This window comes from Salmo trutta, chromosome 29 (genome assembly GCF_901001165.1).
Source record: "Salmo trutta chromosome 29, fSalTru1.1, whole genome shotgun sequence".
Classification (NCBI taxonomy): domain Eukaryota; kingdom Metazoa; phylum Chordata; class Actinopteri; order Salmoniformes; family Salmonidae; genus Salmo; species Salmo trutta.
Genome location: NC_042985.1, coordinates 27,137,425 through 27,155,786, shown reverse-complemented (window position 1 = coordinate 27,155,786; position 18,362 = coordinate 27,137,425). Strand labels below are relative to the sequence as shown.

Genomic DNA, 18,362 nt, shown 5'->3' with positions numbered 1-18,362 from the left:
GGAGGGATGAGAGGGTTAGACATACTGTAATAGGAGGGATGAGAGGGTTAGACATGCTGTAATAGGAGGGATGAGAGGGTTAGACATACTGTAATAGGAGGGATGAGAGGGTTAGACATGCTGTAATAGGAGGGATGAGAGGGTTAGACATGCTGTAATAGGAGGGATGAGAGGGTTAGACATGCTGTAATAGGAGGGATGGAGGGATGAGAGGGTTAGACATACTGTAATAGGAGGGATGAGAGGGTTAGACATACTGTAATAGGAGGGATGGAGGGATGAGAGGGTTAGACATGCTGTAATAGGAGGGATGAGAGGGTTAGACATACTGTAATAGGAGGGATGAGAGGGTTAGACATGCTGTAATAGGAGGGATGAGAGGGTTAGACATGCTGTAATAGGAGGGATGAGAGGGTTAGACATGCTGTAATAGGAGGGATGAGAGGGTTAGACATGCTGTAATAGGAGGGATGAGAGGGTTAGACATGCTGTAATAGGAGGGATGAGAGGGTTAGACATACTGTAATAGGAGAGATGAGAGGGTTAGACATGCTGTAATAGGAGGGATGAGAGGGTTAGACATGCTGTAATAGGAGGGATGAGAGGGTTAGACATACTGTAATAGGAGGGATGAGAGGGTTAGACATGCTGTAAAAGGAGGGATGAGAGGGTTAGACATACTGTATGTACAGTCGAAGTCAGAAGCATTGAGGTCAGGGCTTTATGATGGCCACTCCAATACCTTGACTTTGTTGTCCTTAAGCCATTTTGCCACAACTTTGGATGTATGCTTGGGGTCATTGTCCATTTGGAAGACCCATTTGCGACCAAGCTTTAACTTCCTGACTGATGTCTTGAGATGTTGCTTCAATATATGCACATCATTTTCCTTCTTCATGATCTATTTTGTGAAGTGCACCAGTCCCTCCTGCAGCAAAGCACCCCACAACATGATGCTGCCACCCCCGTGCTTCACGTTTGGGATGGTGGTCTTCGGCTTGCAAGCCTCCCCCTTTTTCCTCCAAACATAACGATGGTCATTAGGGCCAAACAGTTCTATTTCTGTTTCATCAGACCAGAGGACATTTCTCCAAAAAGTACGATATTTGTCCCCATGTGCAGTTGCAAACCGTAGTCTGGCTATTTTATGGCGGTTTTGGCTTCTTCCTTGCTGAGCGGCCTTTCAGGTTATGTCGATATAGGACTCGTTTTACTGTGAATATAGATACTTTTGTACCTGTTTCCTCCAGCATCTTCACAAGGTCCTTTGCTGTTGTTCTGGGATTGATTTGCACTTTTTGCACCAAAGTACGTTCATCTCTAGGAGACAGAACGCGTCTCCTTCCTGAGCGGTATGACGGCTGCGTGGTCCCATGGTGTTTATACTTGCTTACTATTGTTTGTACAGATGAACGTGGTACCTTCAGGCGTTTGGAAATTGCTCCCAAGGATGAACCAGACTTGTGGAGGTCTACAATTGTTATCTGAGGTCTTGACTGATTTCTTTTGATTTTCCCATGATGTCAAGCAAAGAGGCACTGAGTTTGAAGGTAGGCCTTGAAATACATCCACAGGTACACCTCCATTCGCTTCTAAAGCCATGACATAATTTTCTGGAATTTTCCAAGCTGTTTAAAGGCACAGTCAACTTAGTGTATGTAAACTTCTGACCCAATGGAATTGTGATACAGTGAATTATAGGTGAAATAATCTGTCTGTAAACAATTGTTGGAAAAATGACTTGTGTCATGCACAAAGTAGATGTCCTAACCGACTTGCCAAAACTATAGTTTGTTAACAAGAAATTTGTGGAGTGGTTGAAAAACAAGTTTTAATGACTCCAACCTAAGTGTATGTAAACTTCCGACTTCAACTGTAGATATGTGTGAATGCATACTGTATATGCCCTGAGGTGGTGTAGAAATGTGTGAGTGCCAAGTGTATGTAGATTATGGTGTGTGTATACATATTGTATAGTTTATATAGATTATGGTGTGTGTATACATATTGTATAGTTTATATAGATTATGGTGTGTGTATACATATTGTATAGTTTATATAGATTATGGTGTGTGTATAGATTATGGTGTGTGTATACATATTGTATAGTTTACAGTGGGGCAAAAAAGTATTTAGTCAGCCACCAATTGTGCAAGTTCTCCCACTTAAAAAGATGAGAGAGGCCTGTAATTTTCATCATAGGTGCACTTCAACTATGACAGACAAAATGAGAAAAGAAAATCCTGAAAATCACATTGCAGGATTTTTAATGAATTTATTTGTAAATTATGGTGGAAAATAAGTATTTGGTCAATAACAAAAGTTTATCTCAATACTTTGTATATACCCTTTGTTGGCAATGACACAGGTCAAACGTTTTCTGTAAGTCTTCACAAGGTTTTCACACACTGTTGCTGGTATTTTGGCCCATTCCTCCAGGCAGATCTCCTCTAGAGCAGTGATGTTTTGGGGCTGTTGCTGGGCAACACGGACTTTCAACTCCCTCCAAAGATTTTCTATGGGGTTGAGATCTGGAGACTGGCTAGGCCACTCCAGGACCTTGAAATGCTTCTTACGAAGCCACTCCTTCGTTGCCCGGGCGGTGTGTTTGGGATCATTGTCATGCTGAAAGACCCAGCCACGTTTCATCTTCAATGCCCTTGCTGATGGGAGGTTTTCACTCAAAATCTCACGATACATGGCCCAATTCATTCTTTCCTTTACACGGATCAGTCGTCCTGGTCCCTTTGCAGAAAAACAGCCCCAAAGCATGATGTTTCCACCCCCATGCAACTCAGCATTCTTTGTCCTCCAAACACGACGAGTTGAGTTTTTACCAAAAAGTTATATTTTGGTTTCATCTGACCATATGACATTCTCCCAATCCTCTTCTGGGTCATCCAAATGCTCTCTAGCAAACTTCAGACGGGCCTGGACACGTCTGGCACTGCAGGGTTTGAGTCCCTGGCGGCGTAGTGTGTTACTGATGGTAGGCTTTGTTACTTTGGTCCCAGCTCTCTGCAGGTCATTCACTAGGTCCCCCCGTGTGCTTCTGGGATTTTTGCTCACCATACTTGTGATCATTTTGACCCCACGGGGTGAGATCTTGCGTGGAGCCCCAGATCGAGGGAGATTATCAGTGGTCTTGTATGTCTTCCATTTCCTAATAATTGCTCCCACAGTTGATTTCTTCAAACCAAGCTGCTTACCTATTGCAGATTCAGTCTTCCCAGCCTGGTGCAGGTCTACAATTTTGTTTCTGGTGTCCTTTGGCAGCTCTTTGGTCTTGGCCATAGTGGAGTTTGGAGTGTGACTGTTTGAGGTTGTGGACAGGTGTCTTTTATACTGATAACAAGTTCAAACAGGTGCCATTAATACAGGTAACGAGTGGAGGACAGAAGAGCCTCTTAAAGAAGAAGTTACAGGTCTGTGAGAGCCAGAAATTTGCAAATAAATTCATAAAAAATCCTACAATGTGATTTTCTGGATTTCTTTCCCTCATTTTGTCTGTCATAGTTGACGTGTACCTATGATGAACATTACAGGCCTCTCTCATCTTTTTAAGTGGGAGAACTTGCACAATTGGTGGCTGACTAAATACTTTTTTGCCCCACTGTATATAATAGGCCTGGCACCAAACCCATCATTCTAAAGATCATCATTCCAGTAGCTACTGTAAACAATGTTGCATAAAAACCTCCTCTCCAAGGGCCTACTCCTGCTGAGCCTGCACTAACAGCTACACCCACACCCACACCCACACACACACACACACACACACACACACACACACACACACACACACACACACACACACACACACACACACACACACACACGCATACACGATTACATAGACACACAGTGTACAGCATCAAGAGCACACACACACACAGACAGATAGACACACACAACATACATATCATTTAATGTTCAGTGAAACATTATCCCTTATCAGGAAACAATTGCTGCATGTGTGGGCGCAAGTGTGAAATTGAACAAAATCCCAGTCCATATAATTAAAGAAAACAGTGCTGTGAGCAGACAAGAAGAGGAGGCAGGGGAGCATGGAGACAACCAGAGACAACCACAAAACCACTGTGTTCTCCTCTATTCCGCCTGTAGTCAGACCTGTAGAGCTTGTTGTCTGGAGAAGTGGAATCTGATTCCCTGTAATATATGTGGATATTACCCTGTTTCCCCCCTAACCATCGCCCCCTCCAGCGGCAAGTTTCGGAGGTAGTAGGCTAAAAGAGTGATAAACTCAACCCCCTCTCCTCCCCTCCTCTCCCATCCCCACCCCACCCCACCTCTCAACCCAACCCATCCCATCTCTCTCTCTCTCTCTCCCTCAGTCCCTCTCTTCACCCGTCTGCTCAGATTAAATGACATCTCCCTGTGAGTCTCAGGAAACGCCAAGTAAAGCAATTACTAACAAGCCTGATGTCCCCCCTTCCCTTTATGTAGGAGGAGGGGGGGCATGTGCCCTTCAGCAAAAATGAATTTTCCAATTGCAGTTAGTTCTGCCATGAATAAATAAACAAATGAATAATTGAGAGGGCAACATAAATAAATAACATCACAAACATTTCACTGGCACTCATAAGTATTCTGCAGATAACTTGGGCTGCATGCTAATGATAAAAACAGTACATGTAGCAAGTTCCCAATGCATTATTCACCGCTCCCCTCCAACTCAAAATTAAATAAATAAAAATCTTTCAAGGAAGTCAAAACATCCTCTCAGCATTGAAGTGACAGGCCTGTCCCATTTATAACACAAGGACACTCTGGCAAACAAATATCTGACCAGTCAGAGAGAGAGAGGAATAAATAAACCTGCACAACACAGTGTACAGCCATTGACAGGTCCTCCACAAATTCTCCTTCATGGGACACAGTCATGTGTCTTTTCTAAGTCCCATGGTACAGGGCTGGCTGGACACTAACAAGGTCACCATGTCCTTGCGCTTTCTCCTCAGTGATGGGGGGGGGGGGGGTCTGTGCCCCTGGGAATTCTGCTGGATTTGAGTTGAACTACACTCTCCATATACCGGCAGCACTAGGACTCATCTTCGATGGCTGTAGAGACTAGGCAGGTCTGTACAACCACGTCCTTGTTGACTAATTAAAAAGAGATGCGTTAGATCTCAGGCCTCACCTCATCCTGAGCTGATTTCAGGTGTTCCTGGATAAAGACATTTTGTATTCGACATCCATTATGAAACATCCTGATACAAGGCCATAGCATTTCTGATTGCCTGTTTGTGAGCTGACCAGTTAAGGGACATCAAAACGAGGGTTGGTTAGATGAGGGAGAGGAGACAGATGGAGGAGAGATGGAGGAGAGATGTTGAGTGATGTTAAGGCCAGTACCTGGTGCTGTGCAGCCTTGTGTTTCTCAGTGAGCAGGTCCAGGTCATGGCTCAGGTCGCAGCTCCTCCCTCAGCCTGCCCACCCCAGCCTCCTCCTGGACCAGCTACACACAGACAGAGAAATAGTATGGGTCAAACAGAAGAGAGGCTAATAAAAGAGACTAGCAGAGGTACAGTATATGGATAAACCTGTAGACTATTTTAGCATATTATGTGCTGGTGACTTTCTATCAAGGTTCAAGTACCTGGGCATAGCAGGTGGTATACTGCTGCTGTAGTTGGACCAGATCAGCTCTGATCTCAGCCAGTCTCTCCTCTGTCTCCACACACTGGCTATCCTGTAACAAGTGACACATGAAAGGACATTCCATTGTCATACACATGTCAACACATGGCTCTTACTGGGTCAAATGAAACTTATTTTCTGACCTGCTTCTCCCTCTCTCTTTTACATGACCTCAGCTCGGCAGTAACTTGCTGCAGTGCATCTTGGGAGGAGAGCAGCTGTTGGCGGAGAACACGGGCGTCTTCTTCATGGTCCTGCAGCTTCACTCTGAGAGCCACGACCATCTCCTCCTTCTGGGCAAGCTGCGGGACAGGAGGGAACGTAACACATAGAGGTAAAAGTCCAACAAACCCTTTAATGGTGGCAACACTCACAATTGTACATTAGAAAAGAACACAATATATATAGACGTTCTGTCCAGTTAGTTTCCCATTTGGACAAAAAACATGCCCTAGATAAGCAAGACAATTTTTCCTGTTTTAGGGAAATGAGTTTGTCTGCTAGCTACATCCCTCCATTCCATTGCAAATTGGAGAATTTATACAGAATTTATACCAGTTCTGCTGCTGTTATTGAGCTTCTGTGAAATTGTTGTGGATTACACATAATTATTGATAAAGCAGCTTTCTCTCTCCGTTTTTTCTGCCCAAATCTGTTAAAATATGATGAGACTCCACATTGGTAACCGAGTAATGAAAACACACGGCTACATTGATAGTGTTATTTTGTCGTGAGTAATCATACGCATGAGAGACAGAGAGGCAGACTGGGATGAGGCAATTAACAACAACACTGATACTGTAAACATGTGGAATGGGTGAGTGGGCTGGGGAGGAGAGGGCTGGTTGTAGACTGGGGTATCTAAAGAGTGGCTGAGGATTCCAACCCCAACGCAGACAGACAGACAGGCAGGCAGGCAGACAGGCAGACAGACGGACGGACGGACGGACAGACAGACACAGGAGAATGAGCCGACAGAAAGACAGACAGACAAACAGACAGACAGACAGACAGACAGACACACACACGGGAGTATGAGCAGACAGACAGACAGACAGACAGACAGACAGACAGACAGACAGACAGACAGACAGACAGACAGACAGACAGACAGACAGACACGGGAGTATGAGCAGACAGAGAGCCACAAGGTCAGTCTGAGGTTCACCACACATGCTTTCACAGAGCGCTGTGCCTTCCAATGAGCACATGCCTCACTCTGAAACAGAGGAGCCTTATTTTCACATTGTGAGAGGGTTATGGCTGAGTGATTTTCAGTTGACCTACAGGAGATATTCCTAACAGTGGTAGTTAACTGAGTTAAAATGTCATTTTTATCACAAGAAACAATAAAAGGACAAGAAAGAAACACATTAGTAAAGAAAAGATATATCCTTTCTCCTCTCTGTGAGGCTAATTTTCCACAGAGCCCATTAAGGAGCGTCATTAACCTGCCTGCTAAGCACAAAATTGTAATTAAAACCACGGGGGTCATATGCATTTTAACACGGCCGTGCACTTGAAAGCGAGGAGTGGGAAACAAATCTAATTTCTTGTACATGTCTGCAGATTGCAGCCTAACGCGGAGCTCAGCTTAATTAGACCCCAGTGACCTGATGTGATGGAGCCTGACCAGGCCCTCCCTACACACACACACTGCAGCCACACCAACCCTGCTCCCTCCCTCCAACCCCCACAGCTCCTAGAACCCTTCCACCTCCCCCTCCTCCCCAGGCCTAGACTCCCTTAGACCTCTCCCCTCTTCTTCCTACCCGTCCCTCGACCCCCCCCCCCACACCCTCAACCCTGCTCCCTGTACCTCCCCAGCCCCAGCCCCTCACCCTGTCCTGTAGGCCCTCCAGGCTGTGCTGCATCTCCTGCCTCTGGGCCCCCAGACTGTGGGTCTTCTCCTCCTGTAATCTCAGGCTTCTGAGGGCTGTGTCCCTGGCCCTCTGCACCTCCTCAAGCCCAGCCTCCCTCAACCTCAGTCCCTCTGAGACAGCATGGTAGCGGTCCCTCCACTCCCACAGCTCCCTGTCGCGCTGGGCACTCTCCTCCCACAGCTCCCGACCCACCACGTCTGCCTGGCTCTGCAGCCACACAGCCTGCACATCGCTCTCCCTCACCTGCACATAGACACACAGTCACAGTCAGTTATATCACCAAATAGACATCTTCAGTCATTCATATCGATCAGGAGACATCAAGAAACTCAACTCACACACACTAAGAACACACACGTTAACAGTCAAGGACATAGTACAGACACTCCTGTACACACGTCCGATGCTCGTCATCACGGTGTCTGCTGTGGCACAGAGCAGACTGTCCCTCCTGTCACAGCTAGTTCCCAGGATGTTGAAACAACACGTCTACAACAGCCCTAGTGAGTTTCCACTAAAACCCACTTAAAGAGCAGGACTATTCTTTATGAACTGACAAACTCACACAGTAACAGGATCAGCACATAAAAGTCCATGCGAATGAAACAAACGAGTGTTAGCAGGGTGTGAATAAACACTGTGGCGCGCACCTCTACAGACCCTTCTATCAATCAACCTGTCTGCACTTTGTTTTCAGAGTAATCTTGTCCAACCACCAGAGAAGCACTCAGCAGTTAGTGGAGCTTGGCTGTGCTTTGAAGGCCGTGGTTTATTGAGGTCCCAGAACACAGTGAGGCCGCGCTGTAAAAACACGCAGGCCCAGCGCTCAACACTCGTCCGAGGTTACTCACCTCACACAGGGATCTAGCGCAGACCTACAGACCACCTAAAACACCCGTCTGACCCTTTTCTATTTCTCTCTTGTTCCCTCTCTCTCTCTCTCTCTCCGTCTACAGATTATCACTCCCTCTGTCCCAGGTCTTCCCTCTGCTCTGTCCCAGGTCTTCCCCTTGCTCTGTCCCAGGTCTTCCCTCTGCTCTGTCCCAGGTCTTCCCTCAGCTCTGTCCCAGATCTTCCCTCTGCTCTGTCCCAGGTCCTCCCTCTGCTCTGTCCCAGGTCTTCCCTCTGCTCTGTCCCAGGTCCTCCCTCTGCTCTGTCCCAGGTCTTCCCTCTGCTCTGTCCCAGGCCCTCCCTCTGCTCTGTCCCAGGTCTTCCCTCTGCTCTGTCCCAGGTCCTCCCTCTGCTCTGTCCCAGGTCCTCCCTCTGCTCTGTCCCAGGTCCTCCCTCTGCTCTGTCCCAGGTCCTCCCTCTGCTCTGTCCCAGGTCTTCCCTCTGCTCTGTCCCAGGTCCTCCCTCTGCTCTGTCCCAGGTCTTCCCTCTGCTCTGTCCCAGGTCTTCCCTCTGCTCTGTCCCAGGTCTTCCCTCTGCTCTGTCCCAGGTCTTCCCTCTGCTCTGTCCCAGGTCTTCCCTCTGCTCTGTCCCAGGTCTTCCCCCTGCTCTGTCCCAGGTCTTCCCTCTGCTCTGTCCCAGGTCTTCCCTCTGCTCTGTCCCAGGTCTTCCCTCTGCTCTGTCCCAGGTCCTCCCTCTGGCTCTATTGACTGGGACAGGTGCCTGTCTGAGCCCTCATTAGTGTGGGCTGCCAAGGCCATGCCCAGTAGACATGTGCATACACGCAGACACACACACACCACACCAATCCCCGGGAACGCTCCTGACCCACTCTTATGGCCTTTAAGGGCCGACCAAAAGCCTCATTACACGTCGGCTCCCACTGCTTAAGAGGCGAATGTGAAGTTGAAGGGTTGAGAGCAGGCTTTAGAAGATGCCCACGCTGTGTCAGTCAGTCAGGCACCTCACAACACAGCAGCGTGAGAGGAGAGGCCTTGTTAAGCAGCATTGTGTGTCATCCTGTTCCTGAGAGCACAAAGGTGTCAGCCAGAGCCCAGAGCCACAGACCTTGTCCTTGAGCTGATGCTGCTCGTCTCTCAGCCTCTTCAGCTCCTCTTCTCTACCACAAAGCTGAGGAGAAACACACACAACATGTTAAGTACACAGAGGGTGAAGAGATAGAGTGGGAGGTTACACAGAAGGGCTGTTATAACAAACACATTATTAAAGGCCCAATGCAGCCGTTTTATATCAATATCAAATCAGCTCTGAGTAACAACTAAGTACCTTACTGTAATAGTTTTCCATTAAAATGGTCAAAAAGAAACAAAAATAGCTTTTTAGACAAAAACTATTTCTCAAGCTGGAATTTTGCTCGGACTGTCTGGGAGTGGTCTGAGTGGGGTGGGGGAAAGTGAAAACTAGCTGTTATTGGCAGAGAGGTTTGGAACTCCTTGTTATTGTCTTATTAACTAATTTATCACCTGGTGATGTCACCAAGAAAGCCACAACTCCACCCATGCAAAACCTGCTGATTAGAAGGTATTGTGTAGATTGTATTTCCAACCAGAATCAGGAAATAACAATGATCACATTTACAGAGTTTTTCACACATTTACAGTGTTAATTTCATCAGCTGTTGCACAATATGATACAAAAAACAGAATGTTGACTGTACTGGGACTTTAATAGCGTTCACATGCTCAATAGTGCTAAGTCTCCTGACATTCAACAACAGGTCTAGGCCAGTCCAGATGAATAACTAATGCTGTTATCTAGTCCTACTGAGTGGTTGGACCCCCTACCCCCCTCTCTCTCCTCAATAGACCTGGAGTGAGAAGCATCTGAAACCTTAATAAAACAAAGTGCCTCTCCTTTCTTTCTTTGACCTCTTCAGGAATACCTCTTTAAATATTTAAATATTAAGAGAGAACAGCAAAAACTTACGGCAGGAGTAGAAAGTGCTGAAATATTGAAGGGGTGCTGTGGCTGGGTAGTTTGGGAGCGGTAATGCAGGGAACGAGGGAGGGAAGGGGCGAGGGAGGGCGGGAACGAGGGAAGCCAGGAACAAGGGAGGGCAGGGACGAGGGAGACCAGGAACAAGGGAGGGCAGGGACGAGGGAGGCCAGGAACAAGGGAGGGCGGGAACGAGAGAGGCCAGGAACAAGGGAGGGCGGGGACGAGGAAGACCAGGAACAAGGGAGGGCAGGGACGAGGGAGGCCAGGAACAAGGGAGGGCGTGGGGCGAGGGAGGGTGGGAACGAGGGAGGGCGGGGGCGAGGGAGTCCAGGGAACAAAGGAAGGCCGGGGGCGAGGGAGGGTGGGAACGAGGGAGTGCAGGGGCGAGGGAGGCCAGGAACGAGGGAGGGCAGGGACGAGGGAGGCCAGGAACAAGGGAGGGCGGGGGCGAGGGAGAGTGGGAACGAGGGAGGGTGGGGGCGAGGGAGGCCTGGGAACAAGGGACGGCGGGGGCGAGGGAGGGTGGGAACGAGGGAGTGCGGGGGCGAGGGAGGCCAGGAACAAGGGAGGGCTGGGCGAGGGAGGGTGGGAACGAGGGAGTGCGGGGCGAGTGAGGCCAGAAACAAGGGAGGGCGGGGGCGAGGGAGGGAGGGTGGGAACGAGGGAGGGCAGGGGGCGAGGGAGGCCGGGAACAAGGGAGGGCGGGGGCGAGGGAAGGTGGGAACGAGGGAGGGCAGGGTGAGGGATGGCAGGGAAGAGGGTGTGTGTGAAGGAGAAGAGTGGGAAGCGGCAGCGATAGACCTGACTACTGGGACGGGAGAGGCTGACGCAGTTACCTCAGGCCCCTGGGGCCCCCGGGGTTTATTAACAGTGGCCCCTGGCAGGGAGGTGACATTCAGCTGTAGTGGAACTCTGGCAGTTAGGGAAATGAAGCCGAACTGAGTGGAGGCCTTTGAGAACGCTTTATGGTAAACAGCAGATATTGCGCAAGGAAAGATTGCCTGATGGAAATGAAATCTTCAGAAACTTTTTAAGTGATAGTTCAATCTGAGTGTGAACATCTTCAGAGTCGGAGGGCAGAGAATGGCACATGAACCCAGTCTGGGTGGGATTGCTCTTATAGAGGTGACCTCTCTTCTTTCAGATCCAAGGAGGATGACATCACTCTTGACCTCTTCTCTCGCAACACAAATACCCTGTATCTGAATGCAAACATTCCTCCCTCAAGGACACCAATAGGTATGTTTTCTCCCTGCACTTGGGATGAAAAGAGCTTTAACCCACGCCTTGAAGGTAGCACAGTTGAGCCTCATCTTAAAGCTTTTTTTCCTGAATAGCTCAGGTTCGGCAGTGTCAAGGCACATAGCCCCACAGCAGTTCCAGTCTTTTGTGGAGCCTCTCTTTGAGCTCCATGAAAGGAAGGGATGTGCAGTCCAGCCAGGCAGTATAAAGAATCACAACTTTTTGAGCAGTTGAAGGTACTGGACTATACACACGTATTTATATGAGTGGGGTTACTGTTCTTCATTGAGCAAAGGAAGGTTGTTATAGACAGTGTGTGTTTTTCAAGTTTTATGTTTTAATGTCACATGCACAAGTACAGTGAAATGCTCTATGTGTGTGTGTGTGTGTGTGTGTGTGTGTGTGTGTGTGTGTGTGTGTGTTACTGATGCTGTCAATAGACAAAGCACTCAATTACCTTTTTTCGCATCTCCTGTCTCTCATTCTTCAGTCTGTCCACCTCCCTCTGCAGCTCACCAAACAGCTCTTCCTTCTGCTGCTGTGCCTGCCTCTGCTCAAAACACCCAAATGCCCACACACACACACGCACACACCCGGAGGGCAGAGGTGAGGCACACATGGGAGAGGGAAGTGTCTGTTTTTAAAGGTGTCAGCGGATATCTTTGCATTATGCATATCACACCTCTGAAATGATCCATTAGCAGGTTAGAGCGTGAGAGCTGCTAAATCAGCTGACAGGACACTATGCCAGCACAGACAATATCCTCTACTTTCACTGCCAAATGAGAGGGAGTGTTTGTCCCTACGGAGCAGAGAGAGGGTCGCTGGGCCAGAGAGGAGCCCTTTCTCCAGGCCTCTGTCCCTGTAGGACCAGGCCCCCTCTGCTGTCCCCAGAGAAAGAATGAGACACGAGAGAGACACAGACAGACACAGAAAGAGAGAGAGAGGCAAGAACGAGAGCGAGAGAGAGAGAGAGAAAGAGGGACATGGAGAGAAAGAGAACATTCAGCCTCTCCTCAACACCCCCTTGCACATCCAGACACTGATTTATAATTTTAATATCTCTAATTTCCACAGCAGCGGCCGCTTTCCAAATGTCATTTTCCAATTTATGTCAAACCGTGTGACCATTTTTCTTAATACGGCTTATGACAAGCCTGGTCGACAGGCGGATATGCAATTCAGATTGAGTGTTTTACAGGGGAGGGAGCCAACAGGCTGGGGTGTTTGTGTGTTTATCTTTATCAGTGCCCGTTCAATATTTTTGAGGGGTGAGACCGAGAGCGCCATACACAAGGGAAAATGTGGTTTTACAGGGAGGAAATGGCTGCAGGGAGCAAAATAATAATTCTGTCATAAATCGAATAATTACAGTTACCATAATAAGAATTATGATGGCGGTAATGATAATGTATTAAAATATGTATTAACACTAAGAGCCTGAAATGGAACGTGGGATGGCTTCACGGTCATTATATTAATATTTATGTTAATTAAAACAGGGCCTCCCCTTTTATGTACAACTATATCTCAGTACTAATCGTCTGAGTGGAACACAATGGGGATCGCTGCGGAGGGGCAGGATGCAGTTCAGGGCTCACCCTGAGGATGGCGCTGTGGAGCTCCTCTCTGGCAAGGCCCAGCTGGCCCTGCAGGGCGGATGTCTCTCTCTCCCACTCCATCTCTCGCCCATGTAGCTCAGCCAATGACCTCTGGAGCCTCTGCACCTCAGCACTCCTGTCCTGCAGCTAGAGGACATAGAAAGGAGAATAATGTCAATCACACACACACACTGTACAGACAACTTTTGCTCAAGGGAGGTAAGGTATGGTCACACATCCTGGTCGAAACCACAGCCAACAGCATCCTGCTAAACTAAAGGCTTGACAACAAGCAGCTCATCAGACTAGATGAATCATATAAAGGCCGTAGAGATCATGTTGGGTAGTTCCTCACAAGATATAAAACTCCATATGAACCATATGATCCATATGATTGGATGTTGGTGCTGAGGTCCAGCTCTCTCTGTGGGTGTTGGCTGGCTCTGTGATGTAGCTGGGACTCTCCATTCAGCTGGCTGCTGACAGGCCTGAGAGACCTGAGAGAGAGCCGGGCAGGCTGGCCTACGGCTGGCCCTAATAGCCCATAATGATCACTGAGAACTTATTCAATGAGGAATTCATTCCTGGCTGGGGCCTGTGTGTGTGGCTGGCCTGTTTATGGTTGTACATTACGGTGCGGTCTGGTATGACATAGCGAGTCTCGCCCCACTGCTCCTCCCTCTGCCAACCGCCTATCGACTCGCCAGCGCATGTTCCCCACCCTCAAAAAATGGGTAGAAATAACAGGAACAAGTTGTCGGAAATGAAATTTCAATTCATCCAGTCCCTTTATACACTGGTGCGGGTAGCCTGCCGTCGAGAGGGAGGGATCAATAGTGTTTAGACAGCAGAGCAGATTTCCTAAGCGCCGGATCAATAGGAAAGAGAGAGGGGAAAATACCCGGCTTTTCTTTGGGTGTTGTAGTAAATACGAACAAATCAGTGGCCTTAGGCTAAATGGATTGACCAGCTGTTTCTAAGTTCTGTGCTGTAAATAAAGATCTATTCTGAAGTCTCTGACGGAGGCCCAAAGGGGAGAGTGCCACCAACAGCACTAGGCTGCCTCAGACACACACCTGACAGGACAAGGGGAGCAGGGGACATAGGGACATGGGGGTAGTGGGGGAGCTATAGAGAGGCTTCAAAGCCAGGGGGCCTGGAGCAACTAGGACTGATAAAATGCTGCTAGAAGAGCTACCCTCTGTAGGACAGGTGAAACAAAAGGGTTCCCAGAGCTAATCAGACGGGCCAGTGAAATCATGGAGGGCGATATATTTTGATGATCTGTATTTTAGTATGTCTATGACCTTATCCACTGAAAACTCTGAAAATGCCACAACAACGAGATGGATGTTTTTCGGCTTTTCGTAAGAGAAGAATCCGATAAACAAACTTGATTCACGATAGGTCACAAAAGATGACTTTATGGCTAACTTAAAAATAGTCATTAGGTGAACCGTTGTCAGTCGTTTGACATTGTGGAGTGTGGCAGGTCAGATGTGTCAGCCAGAGTACTGGGCTAATCAGAGTCCAGCATCCTGACAGGATGACTGATCACATGGTGTGTTCCCCTCACCTCTAGACTTATTAAAGAAAAACACCACCGGCCACGCTCGCCTAGACCCACACCACTCATTGGTCAACCGCCCTGAAAAATGTGAAATTCATCAGCAAGACCTCAGCCCAGACAAAACACACATTGGACAACCAAACAATAAAAGAAACCCTGGTCATTCCTGATCGCCTACAAACACAGTGAAACGACACATTCAAAGAGAACGAGCGTGTTAAAGGATGGCTGTTGACTCTAGCTGCAGGGGGGGGGGGGGCGCGAAGGGGTGGGGACTGAGGAATGATTGGCTTGGCTGTGCTTGGACACTAAGACAGGGGTTGACTAAACCCCCCTCATGGTCTCCTCCCTGGTGGGGGTGCTGCTGATGGAAGAGTGTTACAGCAACAGAGGCATACCGGTACCTCTGTGCTGCTGGTCTGGTCCAGCGGTCCATCTGATACTGGAACACACAGTCACTAAGTGATTTATAATTGCCCTCATTCTGCCACTCAGTCAGGGAGAACGCTCGTGACATGAAAGGGCTCTGCTCTGCATCTCAGCTGACAGACAACCTGGAGTTTGGTGAAGCTGTGGAGGCTGCAGCACTCCAGACTGACTGATCCCAGACAGACACAAACCTCCAATTACACACTCATATCCACACTGGGCGGATCTTTATCACCAAACAAATAAAACAGTCATCATTATGTAGAAGACATTTAACATAACATGTTAAATGTGTACATTATATGCGTTGTTCAATATGTCTGGTGGGCTGTGTGTGTGTGTGTTTGTGTGTGTGTTCCAAAGCTCTCTCCTCTCTCTGCGGTAAAGGTCACTGTAGATTGAGCATTTAAAGCTTCTCGTGGCTGAGCCGAGGAACCTGCCCACGTTAGATCTCAACTCATTGCCTTCCCAGGTACATTATCTTAATGATGCTATTCCACACACCTCCATCTCAGCAGATGGGGAGATACAGAAATGAGAAAGGCAGTAAAGACATTCTAATGTCCTCCCCAGCCATTCAATTCCGGCTCTCTGCCTGCATCCACACAAAGGAGCAGTGAAGCAATACTCCTTGTTTTTCCCTCAACAACCAACCAAGCTATATATGCAGATACAAAGCTGTATGCAGAAACTGCCATTAAACATTTATATTGCAGGTTTCCCGAAATCCTTGCTCTATTTTTGTTCGGTAATAGGATTGTTTTTTAAAATATTAAAACTGTTCGTCTTGACAAATGGTAAAACCTGCCTATGAAAGCAGCTTATTCTGCTCCTTCCTGGCGCCTGATCAAAACCCATTTACTCTACCGGGGGGATTGAACGAGACGTCTGATCGTTAACCCCGTCTCACCCTCTGCCGAGGCCTCACCCATGGGGGAGATGTTTACTGCCTGTTGTGTCTGCTGTTCACCCAAGATGTCAGCCCTGCATCTCAGTCTCAGCGGCCCTGGGTGGGTGCCCCCTGTACACGGCACAGTCCCAGCTCCTTCTCATACGCCCTGCTGTTTAGTCTATGCTGTCTTTGATGTCACATGTCAAAAAGCGCGGCCCATCTTCTTCTCCCTCCGCCCCTCACCCATCCTCTCAGCGTTTAAGTGTTCATTATTTCCACAAGTGCTTTTCAATTTACACTAGATGAAGCTCATTAAGTAGTGTATTTGTTAGCAGACATGCTGCCGTGTTCTGAGACGTACTGGGTGTTTGTCTGCTGGGACAGGCTACATAAATAACAAGGGGTTACTGTGCTAAGCTAGGCAGGTAAAAGTCACAATGCTTTGAATAGGACTGAATAGCTCCTCATTCTCTAGAGAAAAGCTCTTGAATGCTTTTTAAATATGTAATGGCAATTTAATTGCTGATGAAATCTAGGCATTTTCTCCATATTGTCTATGAAAGCTCACCTCAGGGTTGAGCTGAGGAGGTTCTCAGAGAGTGGTCATCAACGTGGTCACGTCCCTGAAGACCATCTGTTCCATATTGTGGCCTGTCTGTGTAAGCCGTTTTCCCCTCCCTGTCTTTGAGGTATTTGGGGTATCCGGGGCGGAGGGGGAGACAGGGACTGTTGAGAGTGTTTATGTTGCTGACCTGGACACAGGCTTCTAATGTGTAACACAGGACACTCCAGTATGCAGATGCCCCGGGCTATTCTCTTAGTGGTCTTTACTTTGAAAACACAGGTACCCTCCAGGGGGATGGGGTGGGGCTGCTGATGCAGGATGGGATGGGGGGCAAGAGCCCTGCTCAGAGCCCCATGCAACGCTCGGAATAATATATCCATACATCATCAGTCCGTGTCAGACTTTGATTCACGACAGAGGACTTGCCGAAACCACTGTGGTATTAGCTTTAATAATGCAAGCTGGGGTTAGGCGCTTACTCTTTTCTGACAAATATGGGCAAATCAATTAATTCCACTGACATTCCCCCAAAGCACACATATAAATCCAACATGGACGCTAGCTTTCGTGTCTTTGTTTTATCAAGCAAAGCAAGCAAGAATAATTTCACGTTTTTATGTCCTAATTCTAAAATACCCCGACAGGATAGGGCATTTGTTATCGTTATAAACACAGACCCCTTTGAGTTACAAGATTTTGAAAGTAGATATTGACTTTTAAATCTCAAATGAGGTCTGGAACACTTTGATGAGAAAATATGTTTTATATGCTAGTGCATTATGAGAATCATTCAAAGCAGCAGGACGGGATAATGTGACACATATCGACCAAGTCCAGAACGCACTCAATGCACCTAACATAACAAGCACACTAATATCCCCACCTAGAAAACCTCCTACACACAACACTTTAATTATGCACATAGAACATATCCAACATCTTGTCAATAACCTCAGTAAACAAATGCTACCACAGCCAATTAAAGAAATGCATCATTCTTATTCACTTCAGTAGCTGGCTTTCACAGCTTGCTGGCTTTCACAGCTTGCTGTCAATTTCAAGCTATACAGTGAGAATGAGACCAGCTGGCTCTCTCTCTCTCTCTCTCTCTCTCTCAGGCCAATAATGAACACAGCACCGTGACAAAGGACATTACATTTGCTGGTCTTATCAATACTTCTAAAAGCATAACATCAATAGTTGTGAGGGTCACAGGATGTTTAGGACGTTTCAGCTAGCGAGACAGTCTTGTAGAACTGATTAAGCAGAGAGATGCTCACCAGAGAGGCGACATGGAGGAGAGGGTGACCCAATTAAAACAATGGAAATTCAGACTCCACTGCCAGTCACGCAGGCAATGAGCTAAAGCCCATGAGACAAAAGGGAACAAGCTTTATCAGTCCCAAAAAAGCCCTGTCCCTACATTAATATTATATCCTAATGAAACCTTTCTACATTTCTTCATCTCTCTACACTTGTCTGTCAGTCGTTTGGCTCATAAATATTGTCTTATTATTATTATCATCATCGTAATTTTTTCCCTGATACGCTGGAAAATTCAGTGGCAATTATCGAAGTGACAGGTGAAACAGGAACACGCTGAAAAATAAATGAAGCGTTGCCATGACGACACGGCCGGCGAGAGGGAATCAGATGTGCGTGTGTGTGTGGG

The 18,362-nt window shown here is 47.6% G+C and overlaps 1 protein-coding gene across 1 annotated transcript in view; it reads right to left on the bottom strand.

Moving 5' to 3' along the window:
* LOC115167263 (trichohyalin-like) overlaps nucleotides 1–18,362 on the bottom strand; it is a 150,683-nt gene that overhangs the window by 4,337 nt on the left and 127,984 nt on the right. Inside the window, exons 9-15 of the mRNA XM_029721504.1 lie at nucleotides 13,235–13,381; nucleotides 12,091–12,183; nucleotides 9,501–9,563; nucleotides 7,503–7,787; nucleotides 5,805–5,963; nucleotides 5,621–5,713; nucleotides 5,377–5,479 (exon numbers count right to left, since the gene is read on the bottom strand). Of these exons, the coding sequence (XP_029577364.1) occupies nucleotides 5,420–5,479; nucleotides 5,621–5,713; nucleotides 5,805–5,963; nucleotides 7,503–7,787; nucleotides 9,501–9,563; nucleotides 12,091–12,183; nucleotides 13,235–13,381 (900 nt within the window). The 3' untranslated portion in view covers nucleotides 5,377–5,419. The remainder of the gene's footprint in view (nucleotides 1–5,376; nucleotides 5,480–5,620; nucleotides 5,714–5,804; nucleotides 5,964–7,502; nucleotides 7,788–9,500; nucleotides 9,564–12,090; nucleotides 12,184–13,234; nucleotides 13,382–18,362) is intronic.